The following is a 24,787-nucleotide window of genomic DNA, read 5'->3' on the forward strand; positions in this document are numbered from 1 at the left end:
TTCCTATACTGTATTTGGGCTCCAACAGATGTGTATATGTATGATCTTAATATGGGAACTGTGTCCTAAACCTCCACTGGAAAACAGTACAATATGGTATGCCATTGAGAATTTGGGGTCAGCAGTGGAACAGACTAGAGAACCAAGATATGAACCCTCAACTCTGTGGTCAAATAATCTTCGACAAAGCAGGAAAAAATATACAGTGGAAAAAAGACAGTCTCTAAAATAAATGGTGCTGGGAAAATTGGACAGCTATATGTAGAAGAATGAAATTCAACTATTCTCTTACATTATACGCAAAGATAAACTCAAAATGGATAAAAGACCTCAACGTGAGGCAGGAATCCATCAGAGTCATAGAGTAGACCATAGGCAGTAACCTCTTCGATATCAGCCACAGCAACTTCTTTCAAGATATGTCTCCAAAGGCAAAGGAAACAAAACGAAAATGAATTTTTGGGACTTCATCAAGATCAAAAGCTTCTGCACAGCATGGAAAACTTTAGTCAACAAAACAAAGAGGCAACCCGCGGAATGGGAGAAGATATTCGCAAATAATAGTACAGACAAAAGGCTGGTATCCAGGATCTATAAAGAACTCCTCAAACTCAACACACACAAAACAGATAATCATGTCAAAAAATGGGCAGAAGACATGAACTAACACTTCTCCAATGAAGACATACAAATGGCTAACAGGCACATGAAAAAATGTTCATCATCACTAGCCATCAGGGAGATTCATTTCAAAACCACATTTAGATACCACCTTAAACCAGTTAGAATGGCCAAAATTAACAAGACAGTAAATAATGTGTGTTGGAGAGGATGTGGAGAAAGGGGAACCCTCTTACACTGTTGGTGGGAATGCAAGTTGGTATAGCCACTTTGGAAAACAGTGTGGAGTTTCCTTAAGAAATAGAGCTTCCCAATGACCCTGCAATTACACTACTGGGTATTTACCCCAAAGATACAGACATAGTGAAAAGAAGGGCCTTCTGTACCCCAACATTCATAGCAGCAATGGCCACGGTTGCCAAACTGTGGAAAGAACCAAGATGCCCTTCAATGGACGAATGGATAAGGAAGATGTGGTCCATATACACAATGGAGTATTATGCCTCCATCAGAAAGGATGAATACACAACTTTTGTAGCAACATGGATGGGACTGGAAGAGATTATGCTGAATGATATAAGTCAAACAGAGAGAGTCAATTATCACATGGTTTCACTTACTTGTGGAGCATAAGAAATAACACGGAGGACATGGGGAGATGGAGAGGAGAAGTGAATTGTGGGAAATGGGAGGGGGAGACGAACCATGAGACACTATGGACTCTGAAAAACAATCTGAGGGTTTTGAAGGGGCGGGGGTTGGGAGGTTGGGTGAGCCTGGTGGTAGGTATTATGGAGGGCACGTATTGCACGGAACACTGGGTATGGTATATAAACAATGAATTCTGGTACACTGGAAAGAAATTACAAAAATAAAAAAATTAATAAAAAAATTTTTTTAAAGAATTTGGGATCAGATACCCCTGCATTCTGGTTCTCTGGGCTACTTACTAGTTCTGTGACCTTGGGCAAGTTATTTCTCCTCGTTAGTGAAAAGGGGGCTTAATAGTACCTGCCTCAGTGAACAGGAAGTTTAAAGCTACTGTTAGAATTCATCTGGATTATTTTAGTAGTGTTCAAATTCATTTGGGTTATTTCAGTAGTTTAGTAGTCTTCTAATAGCTTCTGCACTTGTTCTTCTATAATTTATTCTTCACAAACAGTCATGATGATACTTTTTAGATGTAGAGCATCTTTTCAGTAAATAATACTAAGTCAATTGGGTATCTCTGGAAAAACATTTAAAACAGTACACACAACAAAAAAAAGGAGGGGCAAGTTAGCCAATATGAAAATGAAGAATTTCTGTTTATCAAAAGACACAATTAAGAGAGTGAAAAGACAATCTACAGAAAATATTTACATGGAGACAATAAAAGCTCTTATATCAAAAATACATAGAGAACTCCAACAAATCAACAAGTAAATGAAAACCCAAGAGTAAAAAAGTGAACAATATACTTGAATGGCCATTTCATTGTACAATATTCAACTGTCCAATAAACATGAACTCATGATTTACTAGTAGAAACTTGGTTGCGAAAATGTGTTAAGTCTCCCACTGCATTAATAAATAAGTCCACAACAAAAGAGCTAATTGTTCCACAAATATCCTTACTAATAAGAATACCAGGAATACCATATAATTTTCTGCACATTGGAAATTCTGTTTTCTGAGCATTCTTTCTCATAACAAGGTATAAGAATGCATCTCTTTTTTTATCCTTTGTTGCTCAATCTCTTCCCTAGGACCTGACAGTATAATCTAGATTCCATCCTAGCACGATAGTTTTGCAAGTGTTAAAACATACAGACTGCACTTCTCCCAGATCCTCTCCTCTCTAGGCTAACATCTTGATTCTTTTAGTTGATCTGGTCTCTAGATTCCTCACCATTCAAGGGAAGTTACATACCTGTTTAGCAGTTACTCAACCATGTTCATTTGACATATATTAACATTATCTATATATAGCATTCATTTATAATACTTAGCAGAAAACCATAATACACTAACCAAAGTTGTTAGTTGTCAGACACCTGAAATAAAATAGGCTTAGAGATTCATTTTAATTCATGAAAATAGTTCTTTTAAAAAGTAATTTGAAAGAATAAAAGATGTCTTCTAAATCTCAGACTGAGTATACATTATTATATTTATATATTATTTATATATATTTAATATATGTTAATATATTATATTAATATGATATATATTATTTATATATATATATTTAATATATTTATATATTTAAAGAGTAGCCAGATTTCTAAGTCCCTCAGAAATAATTAGCTCTTAATAAATGAAAGGTGAAATGAAAATGTATTCACATTTCAAAATCTAATATGAATAGGTTAAGTATCATTTTAAAAACAAGCTGTCAACTTCCCATTTCAGAAGAAACTTTTTCTCTGTAATGTTTTTAGCTTATGTTAAATTAGTTTTTGTTTTCTGTTTGAATATCCTTGTGAAAGGAAGAAGTCTAGGAATTTTAATAGGCACAGGAAAGTATATTTAAAAACTTGTTTTCTTTCTTTCTTTTTTTTTTTTTTTTTTTAAGATTTTATGTATTTGAGGGACGCCTGGGTGGCTCAGTTGGTTAAGAAAATGAAGAATTTCTGTTTATCAATTGGGTCATGATCCCAGGGTCCTGGGATCGAGTCCCACATCGGGCTCCTTGCTTGGCAGGGAGCCTGCTTCTGCCTGCCTCTTTGTCTGCCTGTGCTTACTCGCTCTCTCTCCCTCTGTCTCTGGCAAATAAATAAATAAAATCTTTTAAAAAAATAAAAGATTTTATGTATTTGATGGAGAGATCACAAGTAGGCAGAGTGGCAGACAGAGAGCTCTCTGCTGAGCCGAAAGCCCAATGCAGGGCTCAATCCCAGGACCCTGAGATCATGACCTGAGCCGAAGGCAGAGTCTTAACCCACTGATTCACCCAGGTGCCCCAAAACTTAATATTTTCTTAAATAACAAGTAGTGTCCATACATATAATTAAAATTGAATTTGAAAGCTGTACTTTATTAAAAAGAGAGCTAATATTGATTTCTTACTTTGTTCCCTTTTCTGCCTGAACAATTGAAAAAAGAAATGTTTCTTACTCTGGTATAGTTGAGTGAAAATAAAACAGACCGTAACTTGTTGTTTAACTTTAAGTCTTCATTAGTTGTTTAATGTTTCAGGAAGAGGAATTTGCAAGATAGAAAGGGCCTAAGTATTTCAGCCAATAGTAAGTTCATGGTATATTGTGATGAAAAACCAATATACTCTTTTTTTAACTCTATGGTGTTTGTTTAGAATGTCAATATAATTAAGATATTTTCTTAAAATTGAAGACACGTTAAGGGCGCCTGGGTGACTCAGTTAAGCGTTCAACTTTTGGTCTCAGGTCAGATCTTGATCTCAGGGTCATGAGTTCAAACCTGCCCTGGGCTTCTAGTTTACAAAAAAAAAAAAAAAAAAAAAAAAACCTAGCTATGTACTGGAAATGATTTTTGAGATCTCATAAACTTGTTTATTTGATGAATAAAGTAATACCTTCAAACCATAAATGTGTGCTGTTCTTTGTTTTCCCTTAGTAATTTGTCTGCCAGTCCTTCTAATTTGGCATTTCCCTTCAGTCTCTGCCATCTTCTTGGTTCAGCAGGATTTCTGATCCCTTTTGATGAGGCACAGGAATAACTCCAAGAGAAGGGTTGAGTCCAAAATCCCCATAGATCATCTTGACTCTTACAAGCAGTCTTACTTGAAAGATATATATCCTTAGAGAGTTAGGGTTTTTTGCTTTTTATTCTATACATATATGTTGCAAATTAAAGCTCTTTAAATAGAACATACTGCTTTATGATGAGACAGTGAGGCAAATAGACCACATTAATTAACCCTTTCTCATTAATCTGCATTTTTGTGTGTTGGCATTACTTCCCCTGAAATAATAGCCAATAAGTGCTTTTTAAGACACGTGCTACAACGTCCTAATGGGCTTTGAAATTATACCGTGAATTATTACAGTATTTTCTAATAACTAGCTTTGTTATTACAAGTATTATTTTGTATATCTAAGGAGTCACTACGTGCCAAATTTAGAGCAGCCAAGATTTTATATCAGTTAGCCACTGTGGCATGTAGATGTCAATGAAAATAATCAAATATTAGTTCCTGTGTCTCCCAAGTTTTTTTAAATTTTATGCACTGTATCAGTAGATAATTTTGAGCATCCCATTTATACGGGGAGTTTTAAAAATCAATAAACTATACGTTTTTATATAATTATAAGCCTAATATCTCAGTGTGTAATATACAAGTGTGGGGGGGAAGTTCATATAGCCTCAATAATTTTAAATATTTTGGATAACTTGTCAGATTTAATGATATTTTTACTGTTTTTAACCTCAGAATGGAGAAAAAGAATTAGCTCTGCCATTGTCGTTTATCTGTGTCTCCATCTTTGTTATTAATATCAAACTGTGATGTTTACAGAAATCTTTTTGAGCAACATGTCTGTTAGAGACTGTTTAGTTAAAATCAATATAATATTTGTAAATTTACTGAACAATATGTTGAAAAGCAAGTAGGCAAGAACTGCTGTTGGTATCAGCACTGTGGGACATCTACTTTCCCTCCAGAACTGGCCCATACCGTTTTCTGACATTTAACCATCCAATTTTGAAACTGCAGATACAGTCCCAAAAGGAATTCTTACACATTTCTGGGAATGTAAACTGACATGATGACTTCAGAGAATAGTAAGGCAATACTTAGAAAGTTGAAAGTGTGCATCCTTTAATCCAGCAGTTCCACTTCTCTGTGTCTTTTCTAGAGAAAGTCTTGTGTGTATGTATAATGCATGTGCGAGGATACATGTTTTACCATTCTTCCTGAAACAAAAAAACTAGGAGCCATCTATTTCTCGGGAAGGGAATAGAGAAACTGTGGGGTTTTTTCTATAACGGGACATTTTATAGCAGTAAATATGAATGAACTAGATGCTTATTATCAATATGTATCTCAAAAGCATATTACATAGAAATCACATTTCAAAAGGGGTGGATTACTATATAATCCCATCTGTTTAAATGTATTAAACACAAACAGTAATGTATATTGTTTGGGTGCATGAATTTATATAAAAAGTTTCAAAATAAACATGGGAATCATATATACTAACCTTTCGCTAATGGTTATCCTGAGGTCTGGGGTGAGAATTAAGCTGTAGCTATACTTTTTATTTCTGAGAGAGAGAATGGAGAGAAGAAGGAGATATCTTCAGTCTGAAGCAAATAAGGGAAAATATTCTCCCTACAGAGTAGATCATACTGTTGACTATAGAATAGACTAGATGTCTATTATTTTCCGTTCTTTTGAATATATTTTCAGCGTTTCAGCAGAAAGTATTTAATAAAATACATGCTATTCAGTGAAAGTGTCAGGATTTGTTAACTGACTAGAATGATAGTAAGTTTTTAAAATTTTAATTATTGGATTTTATCTTCTTGTTTCTAATTTGTTCTCTGTACTTCCAAATCACAGTGTAATTACTAAGAATGGTCTAGTGGTTGAATTGATTGTCAATAAATGAGGACTTTTGTATACAGGTATTTTCTTTGTTTTATAGGAAAAACGTCAGAGAGAGGCTCATTTTCCTTGTACAGCAGAGACACCGGATTACCAGGCTGTCAGGTAAGTTTAATAAATACAAAAATGAGGTCATTTTTAATACATAAATAAAAGCTTTGATAGAAGAGGTAGGAATTTATCCAATTTCAGCATTATCTGTGACTTTAATGTGTAACTTAATGTGGTAAGATTTTAGTAACTAAAGATATTTTCTTCTCCCTCTTTTTTTTTTTTTTTTTTTTTTAAGATTTTTTTTTTTTATTTGACAGAGAACACAAGTAGGCAGAGAGGCAGGCAGCGAGAGAGAGAGAGAAGCAGGCTCTGCATTGAGCAGAGAGCCCGATGCGGGGCTCGATCCCAGGGTCCTGGGATCATGACCTGGGCCGAAGGCAGAGGCTTTAACCCGCTGAGCCACCCAGGCGCCCTTCTTCTCCCTCTTTTAAAATGATTTCTCTTCCCCAATTCACCATTGTCTTTCTGTAGAAGCAACAATTACCTTCCTCTCCCTTTCCAAAATTCTTATAGCCTTTCTGAAAATGATTTTTGCATATTTCCTCATAAGAAAATCAGAGCTGCTAATATATTACATGAAGAACATATGATTGCTCTGTGTAGCTTTACTATCCTGTAATGTTAAACTTACTAATGTTCTAAGTGTTTTCATTTCTGTCCTACACCCTAACCAATTCTTTAGGCTTTCAAAAGTCTCTTTAACTTGGAAATGTTGTTTTAGTTTTTCCATAATCCTTAGCATGTAGTATTTTTACTGATGGCCATCTTTTCTGCTTATTTCCCCATATCTTTAGAGAGAATCCTGAACACTCAGTTCACCTCTAGATTCCCATCAGAACCAAGCCAAAAAGAAGAGGAGGGCAGAATATATGAAATTTGTTTTCTGCTGTCTATATGCTTTTCATGAGGTCTGCCCTAATTTTAAATTCTCATTCTAATAGTACTACTACATTTAATATATATCCTGTAATATTAAAATTATCCTGTAAAAGCAGAAGACCTAGGTTCAAATCCCACCTTTACAAGCTACTGGCCAATGGTCCTAAGACAAGCCATTTAACCTTCAATTCCATCTCTGCATTGATTTCCTCATTTGAAAAATAGAATTAGCAGTTTTGTTTCATCCTACTTTATAGGTCTATGAAGACCTATAAAGTTATATATAATGAAGGTTTAAATTCCATGTACTCCCGGAAGCATTTTACAAAATAAATCCATATTTAATTTTTTTTTCCATTCATATAACCTACAAAACAAAAGCTATTTTGTGTTCTGGGGGATGTTTTTTGTATTGTTGGTTCAAGTCGTTACATTCCCAGTTTTACCAGGAAAGGTCATTAATTTATTCCATGAAGTGTCCTGTATTGAATCTCTTGGAGTTCTCACTTGGCTTTAGGAAATGAGAGAATATCCTTGGCACAACCCCATCACAGGCCAGTAACTCACAACTCGAGTGGTTCTTTCCTCTTATTCTCTCCATCCTTTGTACATAGATTGGGAAATGTTGTACGTGGACAGTGCATGCATGTAAAAGCGCACATGGATAAATGCTGGAGCAGAGGATGAGTTGAAACAGTGCCCAGTAGTGGTATTATAATAGGGTAACTTGCAGTGATTTTTTTTTGGTATGTTAAATCATCCTTGCATTCCTGCGATAAACTTCACAGAAGCCATTTTGAATCCTTAATATTATTTTTAAGAAACCAAAAGATTTGAGAGCCACCGTTCTAATGTTAATACTATTGCTAAATTTGAGGGGGAAACGGTTGTAAGCTCTTAGAAAATACAGCTGCATCTAATATATCAGCTAATGCTTATATTAATGAGTTTCCACTTAACATTTTTTATACTCCCTTGGCAAAAGTATTGCTATTTAGTTAGGATTAGTGGTAAGCTCTATTTATATAATTCTCAAGTTTTTAGAAGACAAATCTTAACAGTTTTTCCAAAGATTAATATGTGTTTATACCAGATTTAATTCCTTTCTTCTCAGGACTTTTGTTTTTTTAAATCCAATAGAATTAACATACAGTGTTATATTAATTTGAGGTGTACAATACTAGTTTTAATTCTCATACACAGAAAACAATTTTTTTTAAAGATTTTATTTATTTATTTGACAGAGAGAAATCACAAGTAGATGGAGAGGCAGGCAGAGAGAGAGAAGGAAGCAGGCTCCCTGCTGAGCAGAGAGCCCGATGCGGGACTTGATCCCAGGACCCTGAGATCATGACCCGAGCCGAAGGCAGCAGCTTAACCCACTGAGCCACCCAGGCGCCCCAGAAAACATTTTTTTTAAACCTAGGTACATAACACTATAATAACAATTACACCCATTTACTGAGAACTGAGCCAGGCATTGAATTAAACATGATCACATTTAATCCCTTTAACAATACCCATTTTTCGGGGCGCCGGGGTGGCTCAGTGGGTTAAGCCGCTGCCTTCGGCTCAGGTCATGATCTCAGAGTCCTGGGATCAGGTCCCACATCGGGCTCTCTGCTCAGCAGGGAGCCTGCTTCCTCCTCTCTCTCTGCCTGCCTCTCTGCCTAACTTGTGATCTCTCTCTCTGTCAAATAAATAAATAAATCTTTAAAAAAAACAAAACAAAAAAAAAAAAAAACAATACCCATTTTTCAGATTGGAAATGGATGCTCTCCAGAGGTATTAAGTAATTTGCTCAAGAGCATGCATCAAGCAAGTGATAAACTTTCTAAACACAGGGTTGATACTTTTAACTATGATATAACTATACTGCAGCATAACAGTATCAGGTTCCAGGTCTGTCCCCTTACTACCCTTTCATTTTAATTTGTTTGGATGAGGAGGGACCTGGGAATTTATATTTTAAACAAGTGCCCCAGGTGATGCTAATTCACATGTGTTGGGGATTATGCTTTGAAAAAACCAGTTCTTCTGTATATGCTAAATATAAGCATCTATGGAGTATAAAAAAGGAAGAAACCGTAAGATCACTGTTTAACAATTGTTTATAACATTTTGGAGAGATCAGGTTGGCCTGTGGAAAAGAGAAACAATGTTACCGGGATATATGAAATGTAAAATAACAATATTGTTATTGCAAGAAATGTAAAGGTATTCAAATGAGGGAAAGATTTATTTGTAAAGTATTCACAGAACCAGTGCATGAGCCCCAAAGAGGAAGCCCAAAATTCAGCACAGAGGAGAGGTTTTATGGCAACAAAGACAGATGGCATCAGTGAAGATAGGAAGGCTCTTAAAACAAGTAAAAGAATTCCTCACTGTGAAAGGAACAATGGCCTTGCTATTGTTACTAAGTGTTACTTAGCTCTCACTGTGCTGCAGTTACTAGACAAAATAATGGATGGCACCAGCTGATTTGAGACCTAAATAGTAAACTCAGGATATTCAAGAGTTAAAAAAGACATATAACTCCTATTCAAAGAAAAACCTGTATTCCAAACAGTATTTGTTATCAGGGGTCAGAGAAAACAATACACTAAAACATCAAATTGGCTGCCATTTTGTCTTACGTGTACACAAGTGACACAAAAATCTTAACCACACAATGATAATAGAAGGAAATGTAAACAGTGACTGCAAAATTCTATCCAAACACCACTTTGAAACCATTTCTCTTCAACATAATTCCCAAAGGAACATTAACTCTCCTATTAATGTACATAAAATGCTGCTGACATTCTACAAAATTCATTCTAATTTAATAATGCCTGATGGGCCTTACTTCATGTTAAGATGATGTAATAATATGTTGCTAAATGAGTCTCCTCATATTACTTTCATGGCAATCCCATAACTGATGAGCCATTAAAAGGAAACTGGTATAGTGGTATTACTGGAAACACTGATAGATCATTCTGCAATCAAATTTTTTTAATTGACTCGACACAGAACATAGAAGCCAACATCATTATTAACTATAGGTATAATACTGCACCATGATGTGAAAAATCCTTTTATCATTACAAGTTTTTCACTGATACCTGTAAAACAAGTATGTATTCAAGTAGTTTATGTAAGTTTTTCTCCAAGTGTTCAAACCCAGAAGAGGCAGGGTCTATTTTTTTTTTTTTTTCCCCGAAGAGATTTAAGTTTCATCAGCATTTAGGTATTATATGCTTTAGGAAATGACAACTTTAAATTCAGGTAGCACTTAAAGTTATTTGGATATTTACCCATACCATTTACTTATTAATCATCCTCTTTTCTCATTATAACCAGTCTCACTATATACAGACATTTGATAATGAGAAAATTATAAAAGTGTCAATATATCAGGAAGATATAACAAATGATACATAATGATAATAACTTTAGGTAAATAACCCACGAGCTTTAAAATAAATGAAGCAAATATTGACAGAATTCAAGAGAGAAGTAAATACAAAACTATAGTTTAATGTTTGAATATCTCTCTTAGCAATTGACAAAATAACTAGACAAAAAACTTAGTGCATTTACTATCAACTACCTTGACCTTATTAATATTTACAAAACTGTTCCCAACAAATGAAGAATATACATTCATTTTGAGGGTATATGTTCTGTTCAGCAGGATTGAATCATGTGCTAATCCATAAAACTGGTGTCAATAAATTGAAAAGATTTTAAATCCTACAGTGTATTGTGTGACCAAAAGCAAACTAAATTAGAAGTTAGTAAGATACTTAAGAAAACACCAAATATTTGAAAAATAAACAACCCATACATAAATAATCTGTGGTTTTAAAAAATTAGAAGGGAATTTAGAAACTATCTCTAACTGAATTATAGTGAAATAGGATATAGCAAAATCTGTTGGTGCAACTAAAACAGTGCCTAGAAGAAAAGGTATAGCTTTAAGTGCTTATATTAAAAAAAAAAAAAAAAAAAAGATCTGAATTATATAGCCTGAGGTTCTGCCCTAAGAAGCTAGAAAATGAAGCACAAAATAAATAGAAGGGTGAAAATCATACAGATAAGAGCAGGAATCAGTGTAATATTACAGAATTAATAGAAAAAGCAACAAAACCAGAATTTGGTTATTTTAAAAGATCCATAAAATTAATAACTACTAGGGGTGCCTGGTGGCTCAGTCATTAAGCGTCTGCCTTCAGCTCAGGTCATGATCCTAGGGTCATGGGATTGAGCCCCACATGGGGGGGGGGGTCTCTGCTCAGCAGGGAGCCTGCTTCTCCCTTTCCCTCCCCCCCTGCTTATGTTTCCTCTCTCTGTGTGTCTCTTTCTAAATAAAATCTTTTTTAAAAAAAGTTAAGGGGTGCCTGGGTGGCTCAGTGGGTTAAGCCTCTGCCTTTGGGTCAGGTCATGATCTCAGGGTCCTGAGATCTAGCCCCGCATCAGGCTCTCTGCTCAGCTGGGAGCCTGCTTCCCCTCTCTCTGTCAAATAAATAAATCTTTTAAAAATAAATAAATAAATAAAATTTTAAACGATTAATACCTTCTAGCTGGACTGATTAAGACAAAGTGGGGAAGGGAAGAAGGGGAAAGAACACAATTTACCAATATCTGGAATAGAAAGGAGGTTATCATTGTAAACCATATATACATGAAAAAGATGATAAAGAAATATTGGGGGGGGGGTGCCCTGGGTGGCTCTGTGGGTTAAAGCCTCTGCGTTAGGCTCAGGTCATGATCCCAGGGTCCTGGGATCGAGCCCCGCATCATCGAGCTTTCTGCTTAGCAGGGAGCCTGCTTCCTCCTCTCTCTCTGCCTGCCTCTCTGCCTAGTTGTGATTTCTCTCTGTCAAATAAATAAAATGTTAAAAAAAAATCAGTTGGAACAAAAAGAGAGATATTGGGAATAAGTTTGAAAACTTAGGTGAAATAAATTTCTTGAGGAATACTTGCCAAAGGGACAAGATAAAACAGAAAGTCTGAATTGCTGTGCATCTATTGGTGAAAATAAATTCATTTCATAAATTCTTTACAAAGAGTGATGAGCACCAGCTAATGTATGGAATTATTGAATCACTATATTGTACACCTGAAATTAATATAACACTGTGTGTTAACTATACTGGAATTGAAGTAAAATAAGAAAGAAATGTAGAGGGCATGAAAAAATTGTGAGAGAAAACCCATAAAAAAAAGCTTGAGGGTCATGGTTTCATTGGTGAATTTTTTTAAATGTTCAGGGAAAAAAATACCAATCTTTTACAAACTATTTTAGAAAATAGAGAGGAGAAAACACTTTACAGGTCATTTTACAAGATGAGCAATAAAACTGCACACGTAAGTTTGGCTGAACATTTGAAAATCAGTCAGTTTAGTTCGACACATTAACAGAAGAGAGGAGAAATACAATGTGATCATTTCCATAGATGTAGAAAAGGTATACAACAAAAATGAAATATTCATGATAAAACCTCACAACAAATTAACCATAGAAAGCAGCTTCCTCAGTTTGATAAAAGACATATGAAAGATCTCTAACTGCATATTTATTGGTGAAAAACTAAATGTCCCCCCATATTAGGAACCAGATAAGAATTTCAATTCTTATTACTTGAACTTTATGTGCTAGTATAATAAGGCAAGGGAAAAAAAGACACAATTGGAAAAGGAATAAATTAAGCTGAATTTGCAGATGACATGTTTGTGTACATGGGAAATCTGAATGAATCATCATGAAAACTTGCAGAACTGATAAACCTTTAACTTTTTCACAGGATATAAAGTCAATCTAAAAATTAATTGTATTTCTACACACCAGCAATGAACAATTAGAAAATGAAATTAACAAAAAGTACTATTTGTAGTTACATCAGAAAGCATACTGAGGTATACACTTAGCAAAAGATTGTAAGACTTCAACGGTGAAAACTGTAAAATATTGCTGGTAAACCAAAGAGGATCTAAATAAATAGATATATAAATAGATAAAATATAATAGATATGAATTGGAAAGCTCAGTATCATTTAGATGTCCGTTCCATTAGGCTATAGATTTAATGTAGTCCCAATCAGGATTCTAGCAGACTTTTTTTTAGACATTGACAAGATTATTATGTGCTAACAGGCACATGAAAAGATGCTCAACATCACTCATCATCAGTGAAATACAAATACAAATCAAAACCATGATAAGAATACCACCTCACGCCTGTCAGAATGGCTAAAATTAACATAAGAAACAACAGGTGTTAGCCAGGATGCAGAGAAAGGGGAACCCTCTTAAACTGTTGGTGGGAATGCAACTAGTGCAGCCACTCTGGAGAACAATATGAAGTTTCCTCAAAAAGTTAAAAATAGAACTGCCCTATGATCCAGTGGTTATACTTCTAGGTATTTACCCAAAGAATACAAATACAGATTCAAAGGGGTGTACACACCCTAATGTTTATAGCAGCATTATAAACAATAGCCAAACTATGAAGAGAGCCCAAATGTCCTTACTGATGAATGAATAAAGAAGATTTATATAAACAGTGGAATATTATTCAGTCATCAAAAAGAAGGAAATCTTGTCATTGCAGTGCTGTGGATGGAGCTAGAGTGTATTATGCTAAGTGAAATATGTCAGCCAGAGAAAGACAAATAGCACATGATTTTACTTATTTGTGGAATTCAAGAAAGAAAACATGAATATATGGCAAGGGGATTAAAAATCAAGAGAGGGAAACCAACCATAAGAGACTCTTAATGATAAAGAACAAACTGAGGGGTAATGGAAGGAGGTAGGGGATGGGTTAGATGGGTAGTGGGTATTAAGGAGGGCACTTGTTATGACGAGCACAGGGTGTTGTATGAACCACTGAATTATGCTCCTGGAACCAATATTGCCGTATGTGTTAACTAGCTAAATTTTAAATAAAAATTCTGGGGGAAAGTTAATTAACACAAAAATAAAAGTTAATTGAAAAAGGCATAGGACAAGATGGGATTGGGAGGGAGACAAACCATAAGTGACTCTTAATCTCACAAAACAAACTGAGGGTTGCTGGGGGGAGGGGGTTTGGGAGAAGGGGGTGGGATTATGGACATTGGGGAGGGTATGTGCTTTGGTGAGTGCTGTGAAGTGTGTAAACCTGGTGATTCACAGACCTGTACCCCTGGGGATAAAAATATATGTTTATAAAATTTAAAAAAAAAAAGGAAAAAGGCATAGGATTAAGAAGTGCCAAAACAATCCAGAAAGAAAGGAGAAAGGACTTACTTTATACCTCATTTCAAGACTTAGTATAAAGCAATACTAATCAAGATGGTATAGTATAAAGACTGACAGATCATGAACAGAATAGAATTCAGAAAAGGACCCACACCTTTATGCTAAATGATATTTGGTAAGAGCACCCTAGCAACTCAGTGAGGAAAAAAAAAATCTCTAATGCACAGTGCTGAACAACTGAATTATCAGTATGGAAAGAAAAAAAAGAACTTAAAACCTTACCTTAAACCATACATGAACAAATTTGAGATAGATAATGGACTTAAATATGAAAGCTAAAGTAATAAAGCTGCTGGGAAAAAAATAGATGAGTATCTTTGCCACCTACAGGTAAACAAAATTTCATAGGGAACACATAATAAAAGCATCAAACATGAAAGAAAAACTGATAAATTGAACTAAATCGATACTAAAGGGGCACCTGGGTGGCTCAGTCGGTTAAGTATCCTACCTTCAGCTCAGGTCATGATTCCAGAATCCCGTGCCCTCTCTCTCCCTCTCTTAAATAAATAAATAAAATCTTTTTTCAAAAAGTAAAAATTTGTGGAAATGAAAAGAGAAGCCACAGATTGGGAGAAGGTATTTGCAACCCATATATCTGACAAATAAAATGATCCCTGACAACTCATTAATAAAATACAAGCAACCCACCTTCCTCTAAATAGGCAAAACATGGGGCACCTGGTTCGCTCAGTCATTTAAACATCTGACTCTTGATTATAGCTCCGGTATTGATCTCAGGGTCATGAGTTTAGGTGCTGCATTGGACTCCACATTGGGTAGGGACACAGCTTTAAAAGTAAATAAATGAATAGGCAAAACACTTGAAGAGACACTTCACATAAAATATGCAAATGGAGTGAGCCTTGGTTTTGGCTCAGGTCATGATCTCACCCTTGCGGGATCATGTCCCCTGCAGGGGGCATGTGCTGAGCACAGAACCTGCTTCAGATTCGATCTCCCTTTCCTTCCCACTCACTCTCTCGCTCTCAAAAATAAATAAACAAAATCTTAACAAAAAGAAAAATACAAATGGGTAATCAGCACGTTACAGGTTCCACATTATTAGCTGTTAGACACATGAAAATTAAAACCAGTATACAACTACCCAGAATAGCTAAAATCAAAAAGATGATGATGCATTGTTGGTGGGACTGTAAAATGGTATAATGACTTTAGAAAACTGGCAGTTTCTTACAAAGTTAAACATGTATCAGCCCCACGACTCAGCAGTTTACTCCCAGGTATTTATCCAAGTGAAATATCATTCACAAAAAGCTTTTTTCTCAAAAATGTTTGTAACACTTTGATTCACTTTAGCCTAAAACTGGAAACACAGATGTTCATCGAGGATAATGGATAAATGAACTGTATCATGTTCATACACTAAATGGCATTCAGCAATAAAATGGAATGATCTAATGATCTCGATAATGCTGTGCTAAAAACAGGCCACATCTCAAAAATACTGTATGGCTCCACTAATAGAACGTCTGTAATAGGCAGAGCTATCCTGTGTTGATAAAAATCAAATCAGTGGTTGCCAATAGGAGGGTTCTTCTATAAAGGGACCCCATTGCTGATGTAATAGAAATGTCTGTCTTGATATGCATTCATCAAAACTGATGGAGTAGTTCACTTAAGATCTGAACATTTTATTGTATGTAAGTAATAGCTTAGTTTTTAAAAAATGAAGAGTGAAGAGCACTGCTAGAGAATGTATTCTACCTGAGTTTAACACCTGATACACAGTTGTGGTACTTAGGCAGCATAGTACTGGCCTGACTGAGAAATAGAACACTGGAACAGAATACAGCCCAACGCTTTATATAGTTAACTTGATTTTCAGCCAAAGTAGTCCACTGGAGAAAGGAAAGGATGTTTTTGTTTTTGTTTTGCTTTTGTAAAAAATGTAATACAAATAGATAATCATGTGGACAGATATGATTGTCAGTCCTCTCACACTAAACAAAAATTATTCAAGATGGCTCCTAGACCTAAATATAAAAGCTACAACTACAAAGTTTTAAGAACAAAACATGAAAATTATCTCCTCAATTTGGGAGTAAGTAAGCAAAGCTTTCTTACACTGAATACAAAAAGCTTATAAAAAGGCCTCAAATTAAAAAAAAAAAAAATGAGTTGACAGCCACATCTGGGAGTCAATACTTGCAAAACCTATCTGACGAAGAACTGGTATCCAGGATATAGAAAGAAATCTACAAGTATATAATAAGGTCACCCAACGCTTCTGTGGGTTTTCTGTTCATGGCAAGAAGTTTAAGTGCAGTGGATGAACAAATTACCAGTCCTTCTGGATTTGTATAATTCCATGGTAATTTCAAGAACAGAATCATTTTTAGGACTACAAGTTGCTTAATAAAAGATTCTTGTGGTGTGGCTATTTCTCTTTTTCTTTCTCCTGCCTCCCCTCCTCCCCATAAGGCTGCTTTCCTAAGGAGGACTATTTACCTTAGCCAGTAAGAACAAATAGTTCTGGAGTTTAACTGTGTTGCTTGATGAGGTGATTTCTTACAGTATATTTAGAGAAACCCCTAAAGGATGAGGCCTGTGGAGTAATTACCTAGCCTAAGATATCCATAAGAACATGAGAAAATCTTACTGCCCATAGGGGAGAAAAGTTTTCCTCAACCCTCTTAAGGTTCCTCTCTGGATCTGAAAAGGAGACTGACAAAGACCGATTAACAGGAGAAAAGCATACAGGTTTATTTAATGTAAGTTTTAGGAGAGTCTTCATAAGGATATGAAGGCGAAGACACAGACTTAGTTATATTTATGCTAGGTTTGATGCAGAGTGGATAGTCATGGAAGAATATGAACAGATTAAGGAATATGAGGTAACTGTAGTAAACTAGGGGAAATTTTCATAAGGCCTATTTCTTAGGATTTTTTTTTTTACATCCCTTTGTCTTTGGATATAGGATGTTCCTTTCCTCTTGGCATAGGAATGGCATCTCTCACATGAGGTTATTATGGTCTATTTTAGGGAAATAGGCCCTGGGAGGGGACACTTAAAATGACCTTCTCGCTCCTGGCACTTTCTCAAACTCCTCACCTTAAAATATTCAATATGGCAAGGTACCATGTTTGGAGGTGGTATATCCTGAACCCTATCACTGCTTTTACTCATAAAATTAAGTTAACACAGAACGTTTAATGTGTTTTAAAGTATTAAAGTATTAGTAATCCTACTTGTTTCATCTTTAGATTTCGTTTGGTTTGAGGTCTTTTTTTATAAATTTTTATACATTTAAAATAAATTCCTTAAGTGATTTACTTTATTTCAAAACTCCTTTAATCAAATAATGGGAGTTTTGCACAGATTACATAATACTAATTACAGTCCATATTCCACAGCATAATGTGTTCATTGCATTTTAACATTTTATTGGCCAGATTTTAGCATTTTTAGTGTTCTTTATTTTTAATAAGAATCCCCTATTATCTAAGAACTGTTATGCCCTTAATAATTAACTGCATTCCCAATTTTTAAAAAATCTATTGCAACTTCCATTTTAAGCAAACCAAATCACTTACAATTTAAATGTTTCATTTTTTCTCTCCTGCTTCTTAGCGGGCGAAAAATATCAAGGAAAGGGCTTCACACACTATAAGACTTGATTAAGAGATAAGGAATCAACAAGAATTTTCTTGTTTTACCATTATAAGGATCTGGACCAGGCAACAGAATAAAAGATTTAGCATCAGTCCTCAAGAAGCTTACATTCTAGATGGGGGACACTAGCTCTGTACACACAGAAAATTTATTAGAATGATAAGATAATTTGTAGTAAATCTCAAGAAAGTGGCACAGATGTGAGTTAGAACTCAGAAGAGGAAACAAAAAAACGAAGAGTGAAATTAATGTGATTTTTGATACAGAGAAGATTTTGCAAAAGAAGCGTACAACTCTAAAATCTTGGAAAATGGGTGAAATTTGACCAAGTAGAGAGGAAGACATCTTAGGGAGAGAGAACATATGACCAATCTGAATAGAAGTAATAATATTCAACACCTTTTGTAGATGCTTCCTTAATTTTCTCCCGCTGAAACTATGAGCTTTGTGAGGGCAGGGTCAATGGCTGTTTGTTTTATTTTCATCAGCTACTTTTTGCCTGACAAATTGAAGTATCGATGGATACCTTTTGAATGAATGTACATTGAATGAATAAAAAAGTGTGTATTCTAGGAATAGTAACATTTTAGTTTGTTTTGAATGAAATACTTGTTTTGAGGAATGGTGTGAGGTGTTTGAATTATAAGAATGTTGCTTGAATGCTTAACCCCAAAGACTTTTATCCTGTAAGGGTTGCAGGTTGTACACATGGCAGGATAAAAAATACAGGTGCTTCTTAGAAAAGTTAAATTTTGGTTCCAGATATACAAGAGAATTTACAAACTGGACCCAAGGAAACTATTTGAGATGGCCTAACTGCTCTAGAACATGAGCATGAACAGTGGAATAAGGGGTAGTTTAGACAGATCTTAGTTATCCTAGAATAGCACATTCCATGTGTTAAAAGATCGATTTATTAAAATATGTAAATTCATGACTCTCCTCCAGATAAAAACTGAGTATGTATATAGATTTTATCTCATCAGTGAAGAAATTTGTAAGGTGTCTAAACCAGTTCAAAAGAGAATCCAAAAACAAGTACAGTCATAGATCAAAATTATGGAAATGACTAAAAAAGAAACAAAACAACAAAAGAAGAAAAAGACTCATAAATACAGAGAACAAACTGATGGTTGCCAGAGGTGGGGGGGTGGTGAATGAAATAGGTGAAGGAAATTAAGATATGCAAACTTTCAGTTACAAAATAAATGTCACAGAGATAAAAACTACAACATAGGGAATACTTCCAGTCAGTAATATTGTAATAATGTTACATGGTAACAAATGAAAACTACACTTATCATGGTGAGTATTGTGTAATATATAGAATTGTGAAATCACTATGTAAACCTATTGTATACCTGAAACTATACTAAAACATATGTCAACTATAATCCAATAGCAAACATTTAATAAATTTTTAAAATTATGGAAATTAATGTTCAAATGTAGGCCAAACTTTTTTTTCTCCTTTGGAGCAGGGTAGTAGAGGTATTAAGAGTGGGGAATAGTTGTTCTTCCCTTCACTGAAAAGAATGTTTTTACGGGTCTGTAGGTAAGAATTATTTTACATTGCTATCCGTTACCTACAATTTACAGAGTTGTAAAGTAGCTCCCATAAAATCCAGAAAGTTGTGTCCTGGAGTAGGGGTCAGCGAATTTATGGCTATCAGCCAAAGGTTTCCACCCCCATTTTTTTGGTAAATGGTTTTATTAGAACATAGCCATTCCCGTTCATTTACATATTAACTATGGCTTCTTTCTTGCTGCAGAGATAGAGTTGAATAGTTACAGAACTAACCCTACTCCACGTAATGCATAATTTTCCATCAAAACACAAATTTTTCCTACACAAGTAGTGTTTCTGACAAGAGAATCAGTGGCTTTCATATGTGGCCAATCCTGTATTGACTTGCTATTTCCCCAAGAGGTTTAATTAAAGCTAGTGTTTTAAAGAACAATTTGGATATTTCTTCATAACAGCAAGCCTAATAGTAAGGACTTTAGTTTTAGGCTGAATTACTAGAAACATATTATTTAGAATAAGGAAGTTGATACTGTATACCATTCTGAGCATATGCATTTCAAAACAGGATTAAGTAAACTAAAACTGACTTGGAGAACTTGCAGATAAAGTAATTTGCAACTCTAGCGTATGGGAAGTGATTGAAGGACTGAGGGCTGTCTACTTTTAAGATTTTTATGAGAAGCATCTTGAAATATCTGAAGCATAATTTGGCTTGTTCTATAACTTCTAAGGTTAAAACTTTGGATGATGGGTAGGCGTTAGCAATTCTGATTTTAACTTAATGTAAGAAGGAATGTTTTCATAATATAGAGGATGGAATAGTCAGCTTTGGTGGATAGTGACTTTCTTCTCACTGAATGTATTCAAGCATAGGCTAGACATACACTTTACTGAGATTTTTGTATTAGAGAGATTAGAGCATATATTGTTTTATTGAAATAAAATACCTGAAAATATTCTTGCAAGTCTGTGGGCTCTCTCATGACAAGTAAAAGGCTTTCCAAGAGGTGTTGATGATTCAGCTCAGGTTAGAGACCAGAAACTGTTGACTTAACCTATATAGTTTTATATATGTCTTAATTGTTACTCCAATAGTACTCAGCAGACTAAATGTAGAAGCATAGATAGCAAATGTTTGACTGGATAGGTTAAGGATAATAGTGAAAATACAAATACACCTCAGAAGTTCTTCAGGTTCAGCTCCAGATCACTGCAATAAAGCGAGTATCACAATGAAGTGAGTTAGATAATTTTTTTGCTTTCCCAGTGCATTTATAAAGTTATATTTATACTTTAGTCTGTTACAGTATGCAGTAGCATTATATCTGAAAGAACAATGTAAATATCTTAATTTTAAAATACTTTATTGCAGGAGTACCTATGGGGCTCAGTCAGTTAACCTCAGTCAGTCAGTTAAATCTGACTCTTGATTTCAGCTCTGGTCATGATCTCATGGGTCATCAAATTAAGCTTGAGATTGGGAGTCTGCTTGAGATTCTCTGTCTCCTCTTGCCCTGCTCTTTCTCATGCATGCGCTTTCTCTCTCATGTACACGCTTGCACCCTTTCTCTCTCTCTCTCAAAACAAATAAATAAATCTTCAAAAAAATATATATTTTATTGTAGGTACCCGGGTGGCACAGCCAGTTGAGCATCAGACTCTTGGTTTCAGCTCAGGTTTTGATCTTGGGGTCATTGGATTGAGTCCCACATGGGGCTCTGCACTCAGCATGGAGTCTGCTTAAGACTCTTTCTTCCTCTTTCCCTGTCCCTCCCCCCTCCATAAAATAAATAAAAATTTGTAATCATTAAAAACAATTTTTTAAAAATGCTTTATTGCTTAAAAATGTTAGCTATCATCCAGGCTTTCAAGTGAGCCATCATATTTTTGCTCTTGGAGGGTCTTGCCTCAGTGTTACTATCTGCTTACCAATCAGGGTGGTGGTTGCTGAAATTGGGGTGGCTGTGACAGTTTCTTAAAATAAGACAACAATGAAGTTTGCCACATCAATGGCCTCTTTCTTTCACAAACAGTTTCTCTGTACCACATGATCCTGTTTGATAAACAGTTTTACCTAGGATCCCAGGACCCCAGAACCCCTACCTGAGCTGAAGGCAAACACCTAACGACTGAGCCACCCAGGTGCCCCTACAGTAGACCTTTTAAAATTGAGATCACTCCTCTTACCAAAGTTTATTCTAATATCTAAATCCTTTGTCATGTCAACTATCTTCATAGTATCTATATCAGAAGTAGATTCCATCTCGAGTAACTACTTTCTTTGCTCATCCATAAGGAGCAACTCCTATCTATTAAAATCATAAGATTACTACAATCCAGCTGCCTCTTCTGACTTTGATTCCAGTTCTCTTGCTGCTTCTACCACATCTGCAGTTACTTCCTCCACTCCTCCAAGTCATCCATTAGGGTTGGAATCAAATTCTTCCAAACTCCTGTTCATGTTGATAATTTGACCTCTTTCTGTGAATCTCAAGTGTTCTTAACATCCTACCTAACGGCACGTAGGATGGTGAATCCTTTCCAGAAGGCTTTCAGTTGATATGCACAGGTCCATCAGAAGAATTGCTATCCATGGCAGCTCTAGCCTTATGACATGTATTTCTTTAATAATAAGACTTGAAAGTCAAAACTACTCTTTGATCCATGGCTGCAGAATGGATGCTTTGTGAGTAGACATGAAAACAACACTAATCTCATTGTACATCTCCATCAGAGCTCTTGAGTGACCAGGTTCACTGTTGATGAGCAATAATATTTTGACAGGCTTCTTTTTTTTTCTAAGCAATAGGTCTCAACAGTGGGCTCAAAGTATTCAGTAAACCATGTAAACTAAACAGATACGTTGTTATCCAGGCTTTGTTATATTTATAGAGCACAGGCAGAGTAGATTTAGCATAATTCTTAAGGGCCCAAGGATTTTAATAATGGCTAATGAGCAGTGACTTTAACTAAAAGTCATCAACTGTATTAGCCCCTGACAAGAGAATCAGTGTCCTATGAAGCTTTGAAGTCAGGCATTGACACCTCTTCCTCAGCTATGAAAGACCTAGATAGCATCATCTTCTAATAGAACACTGTTTCATTTACACTAAAAATCTCTTGCTGAGTGTAGCCAGCTTCATTAATTATCTTAGCAAATCTTCTGGATAACTTGCTGTTGCTTCTGTATCAGCACTTGCTGCTTCACTTTGCACTTTTATATTACAGAAATGGTTTCTTTCCTTAAACTTTATGGACCAGGTTCTCTGAATTAATACTTTTGTTATGCAGCTTCCTCTAATCTCTTAGCTTCAAAGGATTGAGGAGAGTTAAGGCTTTGCTCTGGATTAGGCTTTGCCTTAAGGGAATATTGTAGTTTGTAGTAGTTTGATCTTCTATCCAGACCACTAAAACTTTCTCCCTATCAACATTAAGGCTGTTTGGCTTTCTTACCATCCGCATATTCACTGGAATAGCACTTTTAATTTCCTTCAAGAACCTTTCCTTTGTATTCATGGGCTTGGTTAACTGTTTGGTTCAAGTGGATTAGCTTTCTTCCTATCTTCACATTTGACATGTCCGCCTCACTGAGCTTAATCATGTCCAGCTTTTGATTTAAAGAGAGAGACATGGGATTCCTCCTTTCACCTGAACTTTTAGAGGCCACTGTTGGGTTATTAATTGGCCTAATTTGAATATTGCTGTGTCTTGGGAAGTCAGGAGGCTCAAGGAGAGGAATAGAGACAGGGAACGACTGGTCAGTGGAGCAGTTAGAACACACACAACATTTATCAAATGAATTTACTATCTCATATGGGCACAGTTTGTGGTGCCCCAAAGCAATTACAATAGTAACATCGAAGATCAGTGATCACAGATCACCACAAAAAATATAGTAATATTAAAGAAATTTGAAATATTGCAGGAATTTTTACCAAAATTCTCAATTCTCAAAAAAATATCACCAATGTGACACAGAGACACAAAGTTAGCAAATGCTCTTGCAAAAATGGTGCCCGTGGACTTTCTTGCCTGGTTGCCACAAACCTGCAGTTTGTAAAATGTACAGTATTGGTGAAGTGCAATAAAACAAGGTATGCCTAGGGGCACCTGGGGGTGGCTAAGTGGATTAAAGCCTCTGCCTTCAGTTCCGGTCGTGATCTTGTGGTTTTAGGATTGAGTCCCACGTCCAGCTCTCTGCTCGGTGGGGAGCCTGCTTCCTCCTCTCTGCCTGCCCCTCTGCCTATTTGTGATCTCTGTCTGTCAAATAAATAACATCTTTAAAAAAAAAACCACACACACACAAGGTATGCCTAAACATAAGGGCTAACATCTATCATAGTTTACTAGTGCCAGGCCTTGTGCTAAGCACCTTACAGACATTTCATGTGGTCCTTGCATGTGACAGAAGTGTTGCTACTGTTGCTGTTACTGTTTTTACATTTGACAACTGAGGAACCTGAAGCCTCGGAGAGTATATAATTTATCCAGTGTTTCATAGCTGGTAAATGGCTAAGGATAGAAGAACCGAAGTAGTGACGAGGTAATGGTTAAAGTAATAGACTTTGTGGGCTAGTTTTCCAAAAGAAGGAAGTAAAGCTGTGATTAAACTTTGGGACTGGGGGAAAAAGTCTTGATATTGAATACCTCGAGACAAAAGAACAAGTGCAATAAGTAGTAAAGGAGCAGTAGTGTTGTAAGAATAGGTCGTGTGAGAGTTGAATATTGGACTTAAAATTTGGCAGGAGTCAAGTGGTTTCCAGTACATACAGCATCTTAGCAGTAGATTAATTGATGATGATGGGAGGATTGTTGGGAGTCAGGAGTGTTAAAAAGACATAAAAGTGTCTGTGGATCAGTGTTGAAGCTCAAAAAGATGATTTACTCATGAAGTAGCATGTGAAGGAGCTGTGCTTACTGGTATACAGTAGGTATTCAGACAATCTTTGAATCTGAATTCTGTGACCTAGTAAGGAAAACATAACCAGGGTAAGCCATCAGCTAACTACCTGCAGAGTGAGCTTCTAAGTTTGTAACATAGGTAAAATAAATTACTTTGTAGAATGAAAGTCTCATCTAAAGTATCAGGCAGTAGGCAAGTATAATTTCCTGCTTCTGCTAAAGGCCAAAGAAAGATGGTGCAGAGGTTACTTGGCAGGGGCAAACGTCATTGTTTCTGTTTGCTCCATAAAACTTGCTAATTATA

At 35.6% G+C, this 24,787-nt stretch overlaps 1 protein-coding gene across 7 annotated transcripts in view; it reads left to right on the plus strand.

The window, feature by feature from the left end:
* The window catches only part of TCF12 (transcription factor 12), a 389,941-nt gene that overhangs the window by 266,846 nt on the left and 98,308 nt on the right, over positions 1-24,787 (plus strand). For all 7 annotated transcript variants that reach the window (XM_059371992.1, XM_059371995.1, XM_059371994.1 and 4 more), the window contains one exon: positions 6,234-6,298. In XM_059371992.1, coding sequence (XP_059227975.1) covers positions 6,234-6,298 — 65 coding nt within the window. The remainder of the gene's footprint in view (positions 1-6,233; positions 6,299-24,787) is intronic.

This window comes from Mustela nigripes, chromosome 13, assembly GCF_022355385.1.
Source record: "Mustela nigripes isolate SB6536 chromosome 13, MUSNIG.SB6536, whole genome shotgun sequence".
Taxonomy (NCBI): domain Eukaryota; kingdom Metazoa; phylum Chordata; class Mammalia; order Carnivora; family Mustelidae; genus Mustela; species Mustela nigripes.